This window comes from Chrysochloris asiatica, unplaced genomic scaffold, assembly GCF_000296735.1.
Source record: "Chrysochloris asiatica unplaced genomic scaffold, ChrAsi1.0 scaffold00085, whole genome shotgun sequence".
NCBI lineage: Eukaryota > Metazoa > Chordata > Mammalia > Afrosoricida > Chrysochloridae > Chrysochloris > Chrysochloris asiatica.
The window spans coordinates 4,504,573-4,526,232 of NW_006408603.1; the positions used below are offsets into that span (position 1 = coordinate 4,504,573).

Sequence of the window (21,660 nt, forward strand, 5' to 3'; positions counted from 1 at the left end):
GATTGAGCTGATTCAATCTGATGAACCTGACCTATGCATACGAATGCAGTGACTCAAAAGAGGTGACAAATCCTTACAGCAGGATACATTCCCACCCCCTCCACACACAGAGTGGACAGAGATGGGCAACTTGCACACTGGATATCCAAATGGGGAAGGAGGGACTACAAAGGCAAGAAGTAACTGGCTTACAAGCTTTCAAGAGGGAACCTAGAGCTAGGGGGCATGGAGGAAGGCAGAATCACCAGTGAGTACTACCCAATTTGTCTAGGTGGAGCTGATGAAATGAAATACAGATGGGGTTACATGCGATACTGTAGTGAATAATGGTTATCAGGGTGGATTGTGAGTGTTGGAAATGCAAAGGTGGACATTTTGTGGCAAGGAAGGGAGCGACTGTTTCTCCAGTCTAGGAGCGGAGGTCTCTGGGACCACCAACAGAGAAGAGCCGAGAGCCGGGACCCTACCCAGAGAAACAGGGATGCCTGAGATGGAGACAGGGACGATGACATGGAGGGATGGAGCGGCTGGGGACTTCGGATCCAGAGAGGAGAGGAACTGTGGGCTGAAGACTAGGGGGTGGGGGTGGGGATGGCTTCCAGGATATGCCCTTTGGTCGGGAGATGATGCATGGAGGGGATTGGAACCATGGCAGTGTAATGATATGCGATGGAATGAATGTAAAACTAGAGTTCTCTCATGCATTCCCCAACTTGGCATGTTATATATATAATTCACAATAAAACATTGAAAAAAAAAAATGCCTTCTGCATTAAAAAAAAAATGCATACATTTTTGGTGACCACATTGGTCACCGATAAGGGGATGTGAGGGAAAAACAGCAACAAAGCTGTGAGCTAAGTCCTACCACATTCAACAGACTCCTGTGAACCCAGGTGGAGACCTGGTTAACCAGCAGTATGGCAAGACTTGGGGACTCCTGGACCCAGAGTCAGTGACATAGCCACAGAGGACTAAAGTGGAGAGTGAGGCGTCCAGCTGATAAGAAGAGAGGGCATATGCATAAGAACACCCACACTTGCAGATAATACTCACTTGACCTAGCTTCAATGGCTGGATGATCAGAACTCAACGAGAAGAAGAAAGAAGAGGAAAAAAAGAGTAATCTGATACAATTTAATGAACTTGATCTACACTTATGGATGCAGTAACTCAAAAGAGGGAAAAATCTTTACAGCAAGGATCATTCCCACCCTCTTGGTACACAGGGTAGACAGGGATGGGCAACTTGGACATTGGCTACCCAAGAAGTGACTGGCTTACAAGCTTTCAAGAGGGAGCCTAGATCCAGAGGCACAGAGGAAGGCAGAATCTCCACTGAGTAGTATCCAATCTGTCTGGGTGGGGCTGATGAATGGAGATGGGGATAGGACTCTTGTGGTATAATGGTGAATAACTTTTATCAGGACTGACTGTGAGGGTTGGAAATGTAAAGGCAGATGTTTTGTAGCAAAAGGAGAGGAGTGGTTTACTTTGCAGTCAAGGAGCGGAGGTCCCTGGGACCATCAAGGGAGAAGAGTGGAATGTGGGACCCTACCCAGAGAAACAGTGATGCCAGAGATGAACAACTGAGGGGCAGGCTTGCAGGGTATACACTTTGATTGTTTGATGATGCATGGAGGGAACTGTAACCATGGCAATGAAATGATATACAATAGGAGATATACAATAGGATGAATGTAAAGCTAATGTTCTCCCATGTAAACTATCACATAATTCACATTTAAACATAAAAAAAAAAAAGCATACATTTTTGACATTCTGGAGGTTCATGGAAAACCTGCAGCCCATCCATGGATAAGAACCACAGTTTTTCATTTGGACTCAGCGAAGGAAAAGACAAGATGATGGGTAAGACCCAGAGCCTAAGAAATTTATAAGATATATTTTAAGCAGATGCTATAATGCAGATATGCAAAAAAGTAAGGTAGGTCCACCAAATTGGGAGAAAGATGAGGTGATCTGCTCCCATAAAGACTTACAGTCTTGGAAACCCTTTTTAGGGTCATTATGAGTCGGAACCTACTCCACGGTACTTAACAACAACAACAACTCCAATTTTACAGATTAAAATGACTACCTGCACTGATATCTCCCCTTGTTTGTATAAATCTAAACTGATAAGTTTTAAAATTCGCAGAGTCTAGCCAAGCATCTTTTACAGGCCAAATTTGAACAGTACATGCCAAGTTGGGGAATACATTCCAGGGAGGTGAGGTAGAGGAAAGAACAGGTTTGCCTTCCTAACTTGGAAGCTGTAAGATATGGACCCAAACACACACACACACACACACACACACACACACACACACACACTCACACATGTATAAGTACACACTCTCCTAATAGGTTAGAATAGCTTTAAGGTAAACAACCTTAGGGACTGTTTGTGACTTTATGAGCAGTAAAATGCAATGAAACTCAAAACTCAACAACAATGAAAATAATCTATTGCTTTATACGAATGTTTATAAGTCAGATGAATTCTCTGTCTCCTGTGTATAAACCTCAAAATCCACTGACATGGAGTTGACTCTGACTCATATGGCATTCTCCTAATACCTGTTAATCTTTCTATTTATCACTTAAGTAAGTGAGTAGAGAACGCTCTGTTCAAGCCTGGTCAAACCCCAGTTAGTTGCCAAAGTCTCGATGATCAAGAGCTAGAAAAACATGCCAAGGCTTTGGAGTGACATACCAAGAAGGAATGCCATCTTAAATAATGTGTCTGGCATACTCTCTAAATTTAGTGTTTGCAATTACCTGTGTTTTCTTTTCCATCTCCGGACCCCTGGTAAACTAATGGGCTATCTGACATGTGTGAAAGCCCAAATTGCACTACTTTGAACACTGGCAGCAGACAAGGTCTCAGGCCTTCTTTGTGGGCCCTCTCATGAGTTTCTTACTGCAGTCCCAGTTCCCTGGGGCAGACCTACCTTCCGGTGCCTGCTCTCGGCAGCAGCCAGCTGGGACAGCATGCGCTCCTGCATGTTCTTGCACTGCTTCATCACTACCTTAAGAATGGACAGTGGGTTTGTGCAGACAGGCTGCTTCTCACCATCGTTTTTCTCCTTGAGAGTTTCAAAGTCTCTCTGGAGAGCCATTAAAGGATCACTGATGTTATATTTTCCATAGCGTTCTTCAATGAAAGTATCTCGGTGCTGGGCCTGGGGAAGATAAAAAAAATAAACATTTTTGCTTTTCAAAAACTGTTGAGGAGGGGAATCCACTGTCTAGTTGTTATACACTAAAGATAGTCTTGGTACTATATATATATATATTTGTTGCTGTTAAGTGCTGTCGAGTCGATTCCAACCCACAGTGAGCCTGTACAGGGTTTCTGAGGAGCAGTTGGTGATCTTGAACCGCTGACCTTGCAGTTCAATCGGCTTTGCATTCTGGCACATTAACCCACAGCGCCATACCAGGACTGAACAAATCAAAACATGATTTGTTGACTACAAATATAACTGATGTGGTGCTATAGGATAAGCACTGAACTGCTAACCGCAAGGTTGGAGGTTCAAGCCTACCAGCTACTCCTCAGAAATCCTACACCGGGTCACTATGTGTTGGAACTGACTTGATAGCACTTAACAATGATATCTAAATATAGACATACCAGTAGAAAGGTGGCATGGTATAATAAGATCAAACACACACAGCTAACATGTATTTATACATTGTTCTAAGCATTTATGTTTGTACTGACATACCTATATTTTGCAGTTGAGGAAACTATTTTAGAGAGCTTCAGCAAGGTGTTCTTGGTCACTCATCTAGCAAAATGGCAGAATTGGGATTTCAACTCAGTTTAAATCCTCAAGAGTCTGTGTCCTTAACATGCTTAATGTCTTCTGCTTATACCTACTTCTTGTTGTAAGTGCTATTGAATCGGTTCAGACTTACAGCAACCCTGTGTAGGGTTCCCAAAGAGCAACTAGTGGGTTTGAACTGCTGATCTTGTCATTCACAGTTTAGTGCTAATCCTACAGTACCACACCAGACTGTTTATATTATAAACAGATATAGCTTATCTTTTTTTCTTGCATTATGGTACTCACATTTCCAAAATATGTTAAGCATGACAATGTTAAGAATTTACCTATTTAGAAGTCTAACAAGGTGGATTAGATAAGTAAAAGATGCTAAAAATGAATGTGATCACATTATAATTTAGGACTATTTGCAACTTGTACATACATAGAGGACACTTCATTCTGTTGATGGGTCAAGAGGACTGAGGCACTCACAACCTGAACAGCAGGAAAAATCCCTTCTGCCTGCTGCCAAATTCCAACCCCACTCTGTTCTCCTCCATTCAGGTGCTACCCTCCACACTACTTCCTGTCTCTTTCAGGGCTTAGCTTTGGGAATGAGAGTGGTAAGCAGGGATGCAGGGATGCAGGGATGCAGGCTGGTACTTGGAGTTTGGTCTACAGCTCTGGGCCTGGGTGCCAAGTCTAGGGTTTAAGAATCAGCAGGAGAGTAGGAAGATGTTCTCAAGTTTGCCTCTTCTCCTGTCTTTGCTAGAAAGGACTTCATAGGAGCATGCAGATGAACAGACTGACATTAACAATGACTTCACTACATACACATTAAAATGTTTCCTCAGACATTTTATAATAAAAATACAAAGTATTAATACAGAGTTGAATAAACTTTCTAAAAAAGCACAAATAACTCCTGTATAATCAAATCTCTCACATTAAATGTAGTTATGAAAACTATTGTCCTTTGTCCATCTGTAGAATTATTTCACCAGGAGCTGTTTTCTTACCACTACCACTCACAAACAGGAACCCTTGAAAAAAAAAAGGGGGAAATTCATAATTCAATGGCAAAATTTTCAGTAGAGTCCTGGTGTGGCACTCTAGGATAAAACTGAACTGCTAACCGCAAGGTTGGTGGTTCAAACCCACCACCATTCACTCCTTGGAAACCCTATGCAGGGTCACTGTGAGTGGGAACCGACTCAATGGCACTTAACAACAACCACAAAACTTTTATTAAACAACAAAACAAAAATCTCTTGAGATTTTTAGGTTTCCTTTTTAAGGTTCCTTGCTACTGCTGCTTCTTAGTTTCCCCTATAACCCCAAGTCCCCAAACAAGATGCATGTTTCAATGCTTATAAACTGAATCCTTCTCCCTTCATTACACAGTCCAAGTTCAAGCTCCAGGAATCACTTAACCTTATGTTACAAAACTGTGTTGGTAAGAGTTGGAAAATGTTCAAAGCTGAATTAGAAGTTCCAAGTTTTTCCTTCTGACCCTTCTGCAACCATCTTAAGTGATGACATTATTGGAGTGTTTGGATAGTATTTGCAGACTGTTGTCAGGTGCCATCGAGTCAGAACCGACTCACAGCGACCCCATGCATAGTAGAACTAAATACAAAAAGTGAAAGAAGTTGCTGGGTGTGTATGTGCACAAGTATTAAAGGGGAAAAGGATAAAGAGAGTCCAAGACAGAATCTTTCCCCGCACCCCAGCTCCAAATTAAAAAGGAAATTCTCAGTAAAATTTCAAAATAACCTCTTAGGATGGAGAACGAAAAGACCAAGTCCTGAATCAGCTAATATATATTTTAACATTGTAAAGCAAAATAGCAAGATTTTAGGTATATCTTTAAAAAGGAGTGGTCTCAAAACAACATGGACTCATCAATGTTTTTCTTTAAACACTGACATGAGGCTGGATAACACAGGATTCAATGAGAGTATCTATTTGCAGTTATTAACAATGGAAAGCAACTTCATGCTTAGAAAAGTGTTTTGGCAAAGGAAGCGAGAGAAAATGTTTTTTTAAGCAGTTGAAATTCTACTTTTCCAATGGTCACATTCTTACCCATAACCATTTCTATAGGGTTATTGATGGTAAAGCAGGATTATTTGATAACGAGATTGGCTTGCTGTTCCTGTTCTTGTTGTCAAGTGCCATCGAGTCGGTACCGACCCATAGCGACCTTATGCACAGCAGAACGTTGAAACTGCTGTTCTTGGGTACTGTCAAATTGGTTCCAACTCTTAGTGACCCTGTATAGGGGTTTGAAAAGCAACTGGTGGGTTTAAACTGCTGACCTTATGGTTAGCAGTCCAGTGCTTATTGGCTTAGTAGGGCAAAAAGGAAAAAAAAACCACACACACAAAAAAACTGGATATTTGTATGACTGTTTTCTTTTCAGGACACCATGGAGAAAGGAGAATGAAGGGGGGAACAGGCAGTATAATTCATGACCTTCTTTTGATCAGATGTCCTGAGATACAGTCTCTCAGATTTGAGTATATAGTTACTAATCCTCAAAAAATACAACTTCTTAAAACCCACACTATGATTATCTTGTATAATTAATACACACCACAGAGTTAAGAGTAATAGATGAGGAGCTTCTTTGGTGACGCTCTTGGACTGAGAACAGTTGTTAAACTGTCTCTTTTCTCTTGAAGTACTTCATAGTAATTCCATAATCACTTGCATAGTAATTACAAGTTATACAAAATTGGTGGCTTTACATATAATGAAAAGGATCTGTGGAAGAATCTAAAAATGGCTCTTTCTCACACAACAATTAAAAGTACATTCTAATATGGAACCAAATACGGTAAGCGAAGCCAGTGTTTGTATTTATTATTCCAAACACTGGATTGTAAAATGAGAAATGGTATATGGTAGTTTTCAACCAACTTAATGACTCAGTCAGGTGAACAATATGGATGAGTTCATAAATTTACTGTATGAACTATACGACTTAACAGGATAAACAATAACAACTATAGTCAAAAGTCTTCTTCCTAGTCTGTCTTAGTCTAAATGTTCAGCTGAAATCTATCCACCACTGGTGTACTCTGTTGGTATTTAAAGTACCAGTGACACAGCTTCCAGAATCACAGCACGACAAACTGACAAACGAGTGATGGAGATACACACACACACACACACACACACACACACACACACACACGAGAATGAGTCAAAAATTATCTGCACTCTGGCTGTAGAATTTACTTGAATCAACTTTTTAAAAAAATACATCATGTTTCAACACAATCTCCTTGTTTTTCAATACACTTTATCCATCTGCCAACAGCTTTTGTATTTCCTTATTAAAAAAATATTGTAGGCCAATTGTGAGCCATGAATGCACCACTATCTCCACTTCATCAGGTGAATCTTTGTCTTCAAAGGGCTGCTTTCAGAGGACCAAATAGGTGAGAGTCCAATAGAGCAAGATCAGAACTATAAGGAGGATGCTTTAAAACCTCAAATAAAGTTTTTGCAGTGTGTCAACAGTGTGGGCAGAGGTGTGTGGATGTGCATGTCATGCAAGATCACAACACCCTTGGATAGCATCCCTCTGCATTTAATCTGAAGTTTAGGCTTCAGCTCTTCAGTGAGCATCTCACTATAAGAAGCATTGTTTTATTGAACCTTTTTCCTGATAGTATTTCAATACTGGCCCTTGAGAGTCCCTGTAAGTATCAATTTTCCAGCTGATGATTGACTTCTGAACTTTTTCTTGGTTGGCAATTACGATGTTTCCATTCCATACTCTGCTGTATTCAGCAATATAAACATTGCTGTTGTTATGTGCCATGGAGTTGGTTCCAACTCATAGCGACCTTGCTTAGGGTTTCCGAGGCTTTAAATCTTTACGGGAGCAGACAGTCTCATCTTTCTCCCATGGAACAGCTGCTAGTTTTGAACTGCTGACTGTGAGATTAGCAGACCAATTCCTAACCACTACGCTACCAGAGCTCCTTATAGACATTGTAGACTTTAAAAAGTCTGAATCTCTCTAAGTCAGGGAACCTGGAAGAAAAAAGATCATGATTCTAGTATGGTATTTAGTAACGCTACCAAAAACATGTTAAAAGGAGTCCTTTTCACATATAAACTGAATCTGTTAGTCTTCAAATAATTCACACTCTTGGAGTCTCTGCTAAACTATAAATAGCTGAATGAGCAACTGAAACAAAGGCAACCATTCCGGGCAACTATGATAACCTTATAAGAATATCTTCTGTTTGGAAGTTCCTTTTCATTTGCTGAAAGAGAACTAGATGTTAAATTTTGACAATATTGATACAAAGGAGGTTTTAGCCTCCTTTGAACGTCACTTTAATTTTTCAAATTGATCCAAAAATTTAACAAGATAAAAATTTCATGATTAAAAAAAAATGTCTATTATAGAAATCTCCGTACTCCCTTCCATGTAATTACAAACATATAAGTTATATTCTCAAATGTAGTCTTTTCTATCCTTTTATTTTCTGTAATACTGTTAGCGTAGTGGTTACGAATCGGGCTGTGAACCTTAAGGCCAGCAGTTCGAAACTACCAGCCGCTCCGCGGGAGAAAGATGACGCTTTCTGCTCCCGTAAAAGATTTACAGCCTTGGAAACCCTGTGCAGGGTCGCTATGGGTCGGAATCGACTGGATGGCACTTAACAACAACAACAATACTTTGTGGCTCTAGAGTCTAAAAGATCTGGGATTGCATCTTTGCTCCAGTACTTTCTTAAAATCTGTGCAATTTTCATCTACTCTCTTAACTGATCTGTACCTCACTCAGATTTGCCATCTGCAAAATAATATCAACCTTGTAGGTTTATTGTAAAAATTAGATGAGGGCTCTAAAATGCCTCCTAAAGTACCTGGTAAGGAGCTCTGATAGCGTAGTGGTTATGAATCCGGCTGCTAACCTCAAGGTCAGCAGTTCAAAACTACTACGAAACTACTATGCTGTTCCGCGGGAGAAAGATGAGGCTTTCTGCTCTCATAAAGATTTGCAGTCTCAAAACCCTGTGCAGGGTCACTATGAGTTGGAACCAACTCCACAGTACTTAACAACAATATAGTGCCTGATACATAGTAAATGCTATAAATATAATTTTTTTTCTCAAAGTCCAGATTTTCCTTGATTTTAGATCCACTGACTTCTAGCTCTCACCCTATAAATTTTAGATTCTGTAAAATGAGACGGTGGCAGAAAATCTGCACAAAAAGCAAAACAAAATCCCCAGATCTTCAGATGACTCCGAAGCAATAAATTCTAAATGTACTGGGAACCTAGGTCACCTGGAACACTATCTGTGCCACTCATTTCTCAATTCAAACACACCAACTGCTCCTCAGGAGAACTATGAGGCTGTCTGCTCCTGGTAAGATTGAATTTTCGAAACCCTAGGGAACAGTTCTACTCTTTTGTTGTTGTTGTTAAGTGTTGTTGAGTCGGTTGCAGCGCATAGAGACCCTGTATAGGGTTTCTGAGGAGTGGCTGGTGAGTTTGAACTGCCAACCCTGCAGTTCAAACTGACTTTGCCATGCAGCGAATTAACCCACAGCACCACATAGGGTCCCCTATGAGTCAAGATTGACTCCACGGAAGTTTTTTTATAACTACGATTTTTTATGTCTTTTTTTCTTACTACCTAGATTGTAAATGACTTGAAAGCAAGAAGCACTTACTACTATCTTGCTTCTTTCTCTTAGCATTTTCTTTAAGTCCAAGATACTTTACAAAGGTTTATTCTCCAGCTTTTTCCTGATTCATGGAGGCATAACTTTTTAATGCTTTTATTAACATTTAGTGTTCGCTGGGTAGTATACAAGGGGGCTTCAAAATGTTCATGGAAAAATGGAATTGAAAGATAATGGAATTTTTTCACGTACATTTTGAAGCCTCCTCATATATGCTGGGTGACACAGATGATACAAGATACAGATTTGACTAAGCTTCTCAAGTTTAAAATTTGCCAGACAAGTTTAAGGACTAACAACAAACATTAACGATATTGTTTAGAAAACATTTAAACAAAGAGAGGACTAGCAGCTTCTCCTTGTTTAAGCATCTTCTAAACAATATCATTAATGTTTAGAGGAATACCAAGTGCAATTTATTTGATCAGAACTTTCTAAGACCCAGACCTTATACCCATAAGGAATAGGAAGGAAAAGGCGAACCCTGGAAGTGGGTGGGCTCTGACAGACAAATGAGACTATCAGAAATTTAATGAATCACAGGAAACAGGTTGATTGTTTGCAGATTGGGGGTGGGGACCACACAAAACCCAGAAACTGTCTCTGAAGTATTATACAATGAGACCCAAGTCTACAAACTATAATTGTGTGTAACTTTGTGAACTTGAATAACTTCTTTAGTAGAGATGTGTTCAGGCTCTTTCATAATTATGTAACTGACAGTGCAGAAATGAACTTCAGAGTTAAAATGTTGAAAATGAGAGTTCACTAAAAAAGATGCAACAGAATATCTTCTTCTTCTATTTGAGGGAGTCTGTAGAGGGGAATTTGAAGCTAATTGTGGGGTGGGTTTTGTCTGAAGTAAGGTTCATAAAATACAGACTGATATAAGGAAACATGGTGAGAAGCAAGATATTCAAATGTAAGGTTCTGGGAAGAGGCCCTTTGCTTGTCTGAGAAATGAACAGTGTTCATGTTAGAAAAAAGGCATCAAGTAAGCAAGGAGTTTTTGGGGCAGAGGGAGGAAGGAGGAGTTATGAGGCAGAATGAAAACGAACCAGTATGGTTTTAGAAGCAAACCATGGTGAGGGCAGGTAAAGAGATGTAAGGACAGCGCCAACTGTATAGTAAAACCTGTGACTACAGGAAACTGTGTAAGTATAAACCCTGTCGGAGATGGAAAAGGCAAACATTTTCCAGGGAAAGAGCAACAGAAAAATGGTAAGACTGCACCCTGTCAAAGGCAGAAAACGTATGAGATCCAGAAAACCAAAGAAGTGCCACTGAGTTGTGGCTCTCCGAGTTTCACTGCCCATCTTAATAATGCTAGAAAGTAGAACAAAATTTCTACAATGTCACAGTGAGGGAGAGAACAGGCCCCATGTCAGAAGCCAGAGGATGGAAAGGCATTGCCAATGAGCCTTACATAGAGGGAGGCAGATATCTAGTCACATAGGTAGATTGGGAATCAGATTTGGAGAACACAAGTGGTGGATAAAGTTAAGTCAATATGAAAAAGTAAAGGTGGGATTATTCGTGCATGATTGTTGTTGTTATCAGGTGCCACTGAGTCAACTCAGACTCAGAGACCCCATGGACAACAGAAGGAAACACTGCCTGGCCCTGTACCATCTTTATCATTGTTACTATGTTTGAGTCTACTGTTACAGGCACTGTGTCAATTCATCTCATTAAGGGTCTTTCTCTTTTTCAGCAATGCTCCACTTCACCAAGCATGATGTCCTTCCTGATAATATGTCCAAAGAATATGAGACAACATCTCACCATCCTCACTTCCAAGGAGCAATTCTGGCTGTTTCTCCTCCAGGAATACTTGGTTTGTTTCTCTGGCAGCCCATGGTATATTCAATATTCTTAACCAATACTATAATTCAATCTCATTAATTCTTCTCTGGGTCTTCCTTATTTATTGTCCAGCTTTTTCATGCATATGGTGGTGGTGGTGGGTGTATGCGTTGAGTCTTCTAACTCATAGTGGCACTGCATAGCGGTTTCAGAAGCTGTAAATCTTTATGGGAGCAGAAAGCTTCATCTTTCTTGAGTGGAGCAACTGGTGGTTTTGAACTACTCACCTTGTGGTTAGAAGCCCAATGCATAGCCCACTATGCCACCATACATTTTAACTGGATCCACAATCAACCGTACCCCTTGGTCCTTCAAATGATATTTTTGTTCTTTAACACTTAATGAGGCCTTTTTGCCACAGATTTGCCAGTGCAATCTATTGTTTGATTTCTTCACTGCTGTTTCCATGGGCATTGATTGCAGATACAAGTAACATGAATGGCAGCGTGTTTATTGTCATTTTACATGTGAACTGGCAATAGTCATCACTTTAGTAAGGCACCAAATACATATGGTGAGATGAAGCATGCTCAACGTAATCACTGCTACTATTAATTCCAACCCAGGACTGCCTTTAATTCCACAATAAAGCTGTACTAAAGGTGACTGGGCAGCATGGTGGCTCCATATGATAAGCACTGGACTACAAAGTCCACAGTTTGAGCCTGCCAGTCACTCCAAGGGAGAAAGATGAGGCATTCTGTTCCTGAAAAGACCTTAAAAAAAAAAAAAAGCCTTGGAAACTCTAAACACAGTTACTGTGAGTAGAAAATGACTTGAAGGCACTTAACAAGAAAAGGGGGCTGTGGAGTTCTGGTATGGTGCTGTAGAATTAGGACTGGATTGCTAATCACAAGGTTGGCAACTCAAAACACAAGAATGGCAGTTCAAACCACTAACCACCCTTGTAAATTACACAGGGTTGCTATGATTTGGAACCAACTCGAGGGCATTTAACAATAACAACAACAGGGAACTGGAGGAGCACTGGTGGCACTGTAGGATAAGCAGTTCAAGCCCGCCAGTCACTCCACAGGAGAAAGGTGAGGCTTTCTGTTCCTATAAAGATTTACAGTCTCAGAAACCCTATATAGCATTGCTGTGAATTGGAACGGACTCAATAGCATCTAACAACAACAAGGGGATTGGAATATGCATGGAGCAGAAGAACAGGACTTATCTTTGTTTGTTGAGGGGGCGTTAAAATGTTCGTAGAAAAATCCCATTATCTTTTTTTTTTTTTTGCCATTATCTTTTAATTATCATTTTCCACAAATTTTTTGAAGTCCTCTGGTATGAATTCTTTATTCTGAAGGGTGGTAATATTGCTAGGAAACTTAAGCGTCAACAGGAATAAAAGTAGGATCCCCAAAGCCCCTTTCCCCTTTTAATTCCGTAAGAAACAAAAAGCCAGGCTATATTCTAGGACTCTGAGGCTTCATCACTTTCTTCCTCTAGTGGTTTCTTGGTCTGGTGTAGAGAAGGCACTCATTTGCCCCATGGATGGAACACATTGTAGGTAAGGAAGGACAAGACACTTGAAAGTGAAACTTTTAGAGGTAAAAGAACTCAGTGTCTCAGGCTACATTCTCTAGAGGAGCAAAACCAGTGACATCTATATACAAAATACATATATAAATAAATATTGTTGCTGTTGTTAGTGCTGTGGAGTTAGTTGTGTGACTCATAGTGACTCTCTCTGTATAGTGGTTCCAAGGAGTGGCTCATGGGTTTGAACCACCAACCCTGTGGTTAGCAATCCAGTGCTCATCCTACACTACTGCACTAGGACTCTGTATAAATAAATAAACCAAAATATAGCCACTGCCATCAAGCTGATTTGGACCCCTAGTAATCCCATAGGACAGAGTAGAACTGCTCCATAGGGTTTCCATAGAGAGAGATTTATTTCAAGGAAATGGCTCATGCTGTTTTCAAGGCAAGTCCCAAATCCATGGGTAAGGCAGAGGCTATAGGCTTCTCCTGACTCAGGTGGCTGTAGGCATGGACAAACCCAAAATCTACAGCTTAGAATGCAGGCTACTACCTCACGGGGCTGTGGGAACTGGCAAATCTGCAGGTCCGACATCAGCTTATGTACCTAGAACCACAGGTCAGGGAACGAAGAGTTGGATGCACAGTGGAGATATGGTGAGCTTTGCCAGAACATCCATCTATATTGCATGCAGGCCTTTTCAACTGACTGACTATTCATGTCAGGTCACAGAATGCTGTGAGATTACATAACATCTGCCAAACCATCAAGAATCATGGCCTAGCCAGTTGACATATAACTGTAACTATCACACAATATTATCAACTTGAAAAGCAAAATGCTAAAGGAGGGATGATGAAGATTTTATGAAAGTAAAAAAATAAAGAGAGACATAAGCAAAAAAAAAATTACACATTGGAGAAATGAGGGGTAAGTAAAAACATTTTGAAAGTTAAACAAGAGATGGGCAATTTAGACAGCTGCTCATAGAGGTCCTTAGCAGAAACGTCTGTGAAATGATATTTTTTGTATATCTCTACATAGGTGAAGAAAAATAATCAATACAGTCTTATTTTAAACAAACAGACAAAAAAACTATTATTTTACCAGATAGCTATTATTACTAAACAGTCAGGAAATGCAGATGATCTTAACTCAAAATGATAAGAATGGGCAGTAGTAAACTGTCAGTTAGAAATTAAAATATGGTTTTAATTTTTTTAAAAGATGAATACAAAAACACAGTGAACAAAGGTACATATCTCAATTATTTCATTTCCATATACTACAAATATGGAAACAAACACAAAACAATGATTTCCTGCCTGAAGAACAAATCAGGGTGAAATTATAAATGAAAATATCACTAAATGAAATCATCAACAATTATTAAAATTATAAAATTGGTATTACTATAGTGAATGAAGCCTGTCTTCTCAAAAGTACAACCTAATAGCTGGCTATGTATTTTAAGTCTTGACTACATTTTGGTTCGATATAAAAGCTCCAAATTCATTCTTTTATATGATAAATATTTCTGAACTACATAGTATACTGTAGGTACTTGAGATGCCGTGAAGAACAAGATAAAAGTACTTGCCCCTTACAGAGTTACATTTAGTGGAAAAAATAATATTAGACAAAAAGAAAACATAAAAATTTCCTATAATCTATGGTATTATTAGCGCAAATACACAAATGTACATATTATCAATAGTGTAGACAACAGAAAAATAGAAACAACATTAAGTGTAATTCAATTCTAAAAAAATTTTTTGTATATACTTATGGATGAAAGGGAAGGGAAGGAAAACGGTGTTAAAAACAATGGAAACAGTTCAAGCACGGCTACAAAAGAATGAAAGGGCATAATTTTGGTCTAGAGGTTAGATTACAGCTGGTAGACAGACAGGAACTGTGACTAGCTAGGTTCAGGCCAGTCAGAACATGCCTTGAATGCTATGCCTTTTACCTTAATTTTGTGGGCAGCAAGGAAACACAAGCTGTTTTTAAAGAGAAATGTGACAAGATTAAATAGATACTAATCATACATTAAGGGAATAAGACTAGAAACAGAGTATCTGTTAGGAGGCTAGATCAACAGCCTAGCTGAGGAGAAATGAGCTGAATGATGAAGAAGAGAGGGACACCATATTCAAAGGGGCATTTTGAAGGTAGAATCAACAGGTTTGGGGACCTGATCAGACATGTGGGGCAATGACGAGAGAAGACACATAGCTATGTTGACATAGTTAGCTTGGATGATTGGGTGGCTGTGAGGCCATTAATTAGAACAGAGAACATAGGCAGATGAACAGGTCTTGAGAAGAATACTGAGATTGTGATATGAGATACTTTGGTAAAAAAACGTATATATTTGGATATATAAATCTAGAGATGGGGAAAGATAAAGTCTGGATTTTAACCACCTGTTGAAACAAATGGATTTGATGAAATCACCCACAGAGAGAGTGAATGCATCAAGGGCTAAGAACAAAGTCCTGGGGAGATCTGTTTATGTATTATTCATTCACATAACACATTCAGTACTTAAACTGTACCATTATACTGTGCTAGAAAGAGAGGTACAAAGATGCATAAGATGATCAGCCAAATAAACGTATACTATGGAGACCTGATAGCGTACTGGATTATAAACTGGCTTGCTAATCTCAAGGTAAGCAGTTCAAATCTACTAGTTGCTCCATGGGGGAAAAATGAAGCTTTCTGCTTCTGTAAAGATATACAGCCTCGGAAACCCATACTTGGTCGCTGTGAGTTGAAACCAATTTGATGGCACACAACCACCCCCTACACTTCCTATGGAGTACTGTGGTGGCTTGTGCGTTGCTGTGATGCAGGACGCTATGCCACTAGTATTTTAAATACTAACAGAGTCACCCATGGTGGACAAGTTTCAGTGCAGCTTCCAGACTAAGACAGACTAGGAAGAAGGAGAGGAAGATCACTTCTAAATAGTTAGCCATTGAAAACCTTATGAATAACAGCTGAACATTGTTTGATACAGTGCCCCTCAGGTTTGAAAGCACTCAAAATACGACTGGGAAAGAGCTGCCTTCTCAAAGTAGAGTTGATGTTTGCGATGTAGATGGAGCCAAACTTTCGAGACCTTCATTTGCTGATGGGGCACAACTCAAAATAAGAAGAAAACAGCTGCAAACATAATTAGAATGTGGACTATATGAAATATGAATCTAAGAAAATTGGAAGCTGTAAAAAATGAAATAGAATGCAAAAAGATTGATACCCTACACATATGTGAGCTGTAATGGACTGGATTGGCCATTTTGAATCAATCATATGGTTTCCTATGCTGGGAAAGACATGTTAAAGAGGAGTTTTTCTAGATCGGTCTTGAAAGCACAATATTGTTTGTGGTAGGACAATATCCATATGCCTATAAGAAAGATCAGTTAATACCATTGTAATTCAAATTTACACACAAACCACTAAGGCCAGTAATGATGATACTGAAGAATTCCACCAACTTATTCAGTTTAAAACTGATCAAACATGCAATCAAGATGCACTGATAATTACTAGTGATTGGAATGCAAAAGTTGGAAACAGAGAAAGGATCAGTAGTTGGAAAATATGGTCTTGGTGGCATAAATGATGCTAATTACATGATAGAATCTTGCAAGACCAATGACTTATTCATTACAAATAACTTTTTTTCAACGACATAAAAGATGACTATATATACAGACCTCACCAGATGGAATACATAAGAATCAAAGTGACTATATTTGTGGGAAGAAATGATAGAGAAGCTCAGTATCAAAATAAGGCTGGGACCGACTGTTGAACAGACCATTGATAGCTCATATGCAAGTTCAGGCTGAAGCTAAAGAAAAATTTTAAAAAACGAATGACCTTCAATATATGCCACCTGAATTTAGAGACCATCTCAAGAACAGATTTTCTTTTTTAAATGGTTTATTGTGAATTATGTGATAGTTTACATGGGAGAACATTAGCTTTACATTCATCCTATCATATATCGTTTCATTGACATGGTTACAATCTCCTTCATGCATCATCAACCAACCAAAGGGTATACCCCTCAAGCTTGCCCTCCGGTTGTCAGCACACATCCCTCTCCCTCTCTGGGTCTAGAGTCCCCAGCTGCTCCATCTCTCCACGTCAAGAACAGATTTGATGCATCAGACACTAATGACCACAGACCAGAAGAGCTGTGGGATAATATTAAGGACATCATAGAGGAGGAAAGCAAAAGGTCATTAAGAAGAGAAGAAAGAAGGTACAGATCAAAATGGATGTCAGAAGAGACTCTGAAACTTTCTCTTGAGCATAGAGAAGCTAAAGTGAATGGAATAAATGAAATGAGGAAGTAAAAGAGTTGAGCACAAAAATTTCATAGAACAGCTTGAGAAGACAAAATCAAGTAATATAATAAAATGTGCAAAAAGACATGGAGCTAGAAAGCCAAAAGGAAACAAAACAATCAGCATTTCTCAGGCTGAAAGAACTGAAGAATAAGTTCAACCTTCAGGTTGCAATATTGAAGGAGTCTATGGGCTTCTGTGGCTTTGTAGGATCAGCACTGGACTGTGAACCAAAATATCGGCAGTTCAAACCCACCAGCTGCTTCTCAGAAACCCTCTACAGGGTTGCTATGAGTTGGAACTGGCTCGACAGCACTTAACAACAACAACAACGATGGACAAAATATTGAACGATACATGAAGCTTTAAAAGAAGATGGCAGGAATACATAGTCTCTGTATCAAAATTTTTTGATGCTCAACCATTTCAAGAGGTAGGATATAATCAAGAACCAATGGTATCAAAGGAAGAAGTTCATCCTGAACTGAAGGAATTGGCAAGAAATAAGACTCCAGAAATTGATGGCCTCCAAATAGAATTGTTTCAACAAACTGATGCAATGCTGGAGATGTTCACTTGTCTATATCAAGAAATCTGGAAAAGAGTTACTTGGCCAACTGGTTTGAAAAGATACAAATTTCTACCCATTCCAGAGAAAGGTGATGCAATGGAACACAGAAATCATCAAACAATATCATTAATATCACATGCAAGTAAAATTTTGCTGAAGATAACTCAAAAACATTTGTCGTAGTACACTGCCAAGGAGTTTCCCGAAATTCAAGTCAGATTCAGAAGAGGACATGCAACATCACTGCTGATGTCAGATGTATCTTGGCTGAAAGTAGAGAATACCAGGAAGTTGTTTATTTGTGCTTTGTGACTATGCAAAGACATTTAACTGTGATCATAACGAACTATGGAAAGAATTACAAAGAATGGGAATTCTAGAACACTTAATTTGTGCTCATGAGGACCCGGTACACAGAGCAAGAGGACCCTGTACACAGAGTAAGAACAAGGGGAAAGTGAGCATCTTAAAGTTAGAAAAGGTGTATGCCAGGTTTGTATCCTTTTAATTTGTACGCTGAGCATATAATCCACTAAAATGGATTATATGAAGAATGTGGCACAAGGATTGGAGAAAGACTCATTAAAATCCTGCAGTATACAGAGGATACAACCTTGTAAAGAGGACTTGAAATACCTACTGATGAAGATCAAAGATGAAAGCCTTCAGTATAGATTGCACCTCATTGTAGAGAAAACAAACATCTTCACATCTGGAACAATAAACAACATCATGATAAACTGAGAAAATACTGAAGCTGTCAAAGACTTCATTTTGTTTGGATCTACAATCAATGCTCATGGAAGCAGCAGTCAAAAAATCAAAAGATGGGAATAGGGTAGATTAGAGTTGGGTAGTACAAGATTGGAGAATGGGGGAGAAGAACCAAGATGAAGGACTAGGCAGATTAAGTGACCTAGATCCTCTAAAATAAGGGAGACCAAATGAAACTCACAGAGGATAATCCTGGAAAACTGGAGAAGTGGATTGAATACTTACTGGGAAGAGAGGCTGAGTTGGGGTGGCAAAAGAGGGAGACCAGTGAGAAAGAGGAGACTGGTGGCAAAACAGGGAGACAAACTGGTGAATTATTTCCCAGCCAGATATGGCATGGCCATTTTGAATTTATGCTAGCAGCTAGAGAGACAGATGGCAGCCTGGTGGCACAGATTCACCCTGGTAACTGACAATGGAAAAGGTGTGCTTCTTGTCCCCACAACTGCTCCTCCATTGGCCTGCGATGTGGCCAGCTCCTACCCCCATCCATCCTCAGTGTAGCCTCCTGCTGTCTGGGGTCTGAGCCTCAAGGTTGTGGGTCATACCAAAATGAGGTGGGTGCCAAATGTGCTGCCTGGGCACCTGGATTTTAGATAGACAGAGCCTCCTGATCAGCCTTGAACTGGTGTGAGCCTTTGTATGGCTGGCTGTCTGGTCCCTGGTAACCCTCTGGTACAGATGGACAATGCCTGGATCTATAGTGACTCCATTTAAGGCTGCCATCTCATCCCTCTCCCAACCACCTTGTAATCTCCTTGATTAACAGGAGCCCCCAGAGTTTTTTTTTCCTCTGAGTCCAGTACCTATACTGTTTTTAATCTTATTATTGTTTGTTTATTCCTTCTTCTTCCTCTCCCTTCCTTCTTTTTAATTTTTGTCTCTACCTTTGTTCTTTCTTCTTCTATTTTTCTTTGCCTACCTCATCTTCTTTCTGGTTTTTCTGCTAGATCTTTCTTTACTACTCTTTCCCCATCTTCTCTCTCCTTGGTTTTGTTCAGTATTTTTCTTTTCTTTCTTTCTTTGATTTGTCTATACTAGCCCTGGTACTGCAGTGGATTACACATTGGGTTGCTAATTGCAAGGTAAGCAGTTCGAATCTACCAGCTGCTATGCAGGGAAGAGATGAGGCTTTCTGCTCTTGTAAAAATTTACAGCCTTAGAAACCCTATACAGGGTCACCATGAGTTGGAACTCAATCAACATCACACAACTACCAACCACCACAACTCTATTTTACTGTCCCTTTTTTCTCTTCTACAATATATAATTTTTTTTCTTGTTACTTTTTTTTTTCTTTCTCTTTTCTCCTTTACTATTTTATTATTATTTTTTTACTGCTGTTTGCTTATTTGTTTTGGTTTATTGTATATGTACTTGTTTTCTTTCCCCACCTGAAAGGAGACAGAAAGTGTGTCCACACAGCCCAGACACAATCATACCCTCTGCAGCTCCATCCACTGGGCAACAGCCAATACCAACTCTTGTACCACCTAATCAAAGACAGAAAGAAGCCAACACCAGCCAATCCTGTCCTAAACGGAGCTGCACGAATGGAGAACTAGACACATGCTTCCATTCTCTAGTTACACCCACCAGGAGACAATTGGTGAGAACCTAAGAATACACCAACATACAATCATCAATTAAACAAAAATATAATGATACCACAATGTTTCAGAGACAACAGATAATTTAAGCTGTCATGAAGAAACAAGAGAGAGCGACTCAAACCAATGTCCAAGATACAAAACCAGAAATATTTCTGAGGAAGAAAAGGTAATGGAACTACCTGAGAAAGAATTTAGAAGAGTGATAATATATCGGTACTTACAATGGACTGGGCCATTTGAACTGCAAGGTCAGCAGTTTAAGCTCACTAGCTGCTCCTTGGAAACCCTATACAAAGGTGCTATGGGTTGGAACCGACTCGATGGCACTTCACAACAACAACAACAATGGACTGGGAGAAAGATCAAGGAAAGCAAAGAGAACACACAAAAATTCTTTTAGAAGAATTAGGAAAACACAGTAAGAACAAACAGAATAAATGAAATATTTGAAACAAAACCTGCAAAAAGAAAGTCAGAAGATATTACGATTTCAGAAATGGACAATAAATACATTGAAAGGGCAAAGAAGGAGATACGAATCAATGGAAGCCTGAATTAGTGAGCTGAGTGATAAATCTCTCAATACTAGTAACTAGAAGAACAATCAGAGAAAAGAAGGAAAAAAATCCAAAGAAAGTCTATATGGGATACCATGAAGAAGAATAACTTACAGGTGATCAGGATTCCAAAACAGGAAAAGACAACAAAATCCACAGAGAAAATTGTTGAAGAGTTGTAGGAAGAAACTTCTCTAATGTTATGAATAATGAGAAGACAGATGTTCAAGAAGCCAAAAGAACATCAAACAGTATAGATCCCCAAAGAAATCACCGAGACAAATCATAATCACAGTTGCCAAAACCAAAACAAGACAAGAATCCTGAGAGCAGCTTGGGAAAAATGAAAAGTTACCTACCGAGGAGAACCATACAGCTAAGCTCTGATTTCTCAGCAGAAACCATGCAGGGAAGAAGGCAACAGCATATACATATACAAAAGATGAGTTTTAAACTGGGGATGAAATTAATAAATTACAGGGTAAACCTTCACATTAAAATAAAAAAGAAAACCAGAAAGATTTGGTAAGCATTAAAACATCAACAAAGAAAATGAAAAGAAAACCCCCAAACAAAATACACTCACTCAGTGCAGAAAACTATGCAGAACAAAGAAACCAGCACCACAAAAACAGACACAGCACATGGACAGCAATTAATAAACAGTGGGCTGCTAATAGAAGTCCTGGTGTGGCGCTGTGAGTTAATGTGTCAGACTGAAAAGCCATTTGAACTGCAAGGTCGGCGGTTCAAGCTCACCAGCTGCTCCTTGGAAACCCTATACAAGGTCGCTATGGGTCAGAATTGACTCGACGGCACTTGACAACAATAGCCTAGTTCTACTCTGTCATTTAGAAGTCCTGGTGTGGCACTGTGGGATAATACACTGGACTGCAAAGTTGGTTTGAACT

General features: G+C 39.5%; 1 protein-coding gene across 1 annotated transcript in view; it reads right to left on the reverse strand.

The window, feature by feature from the left end:
- The window catches only part of CTTNBP2NL (CTTNBP2 N-terminal like), a 49,971-nt gene that overhangs the window by 8,439 nt on the left and 19,872 nt on the right, over positions 1-21,660 (reverse strand). The window contains exon 3 of the mRNA XM_006865913.1: positions 2,958-3,188. Coding sequence (XP_006865975.1) covers positions 2,958-3,188 — 231 coding nt within the window. The remainder of the gene's footprint in view (positions 1-2,957; positions 3,189-21,660) is intronic.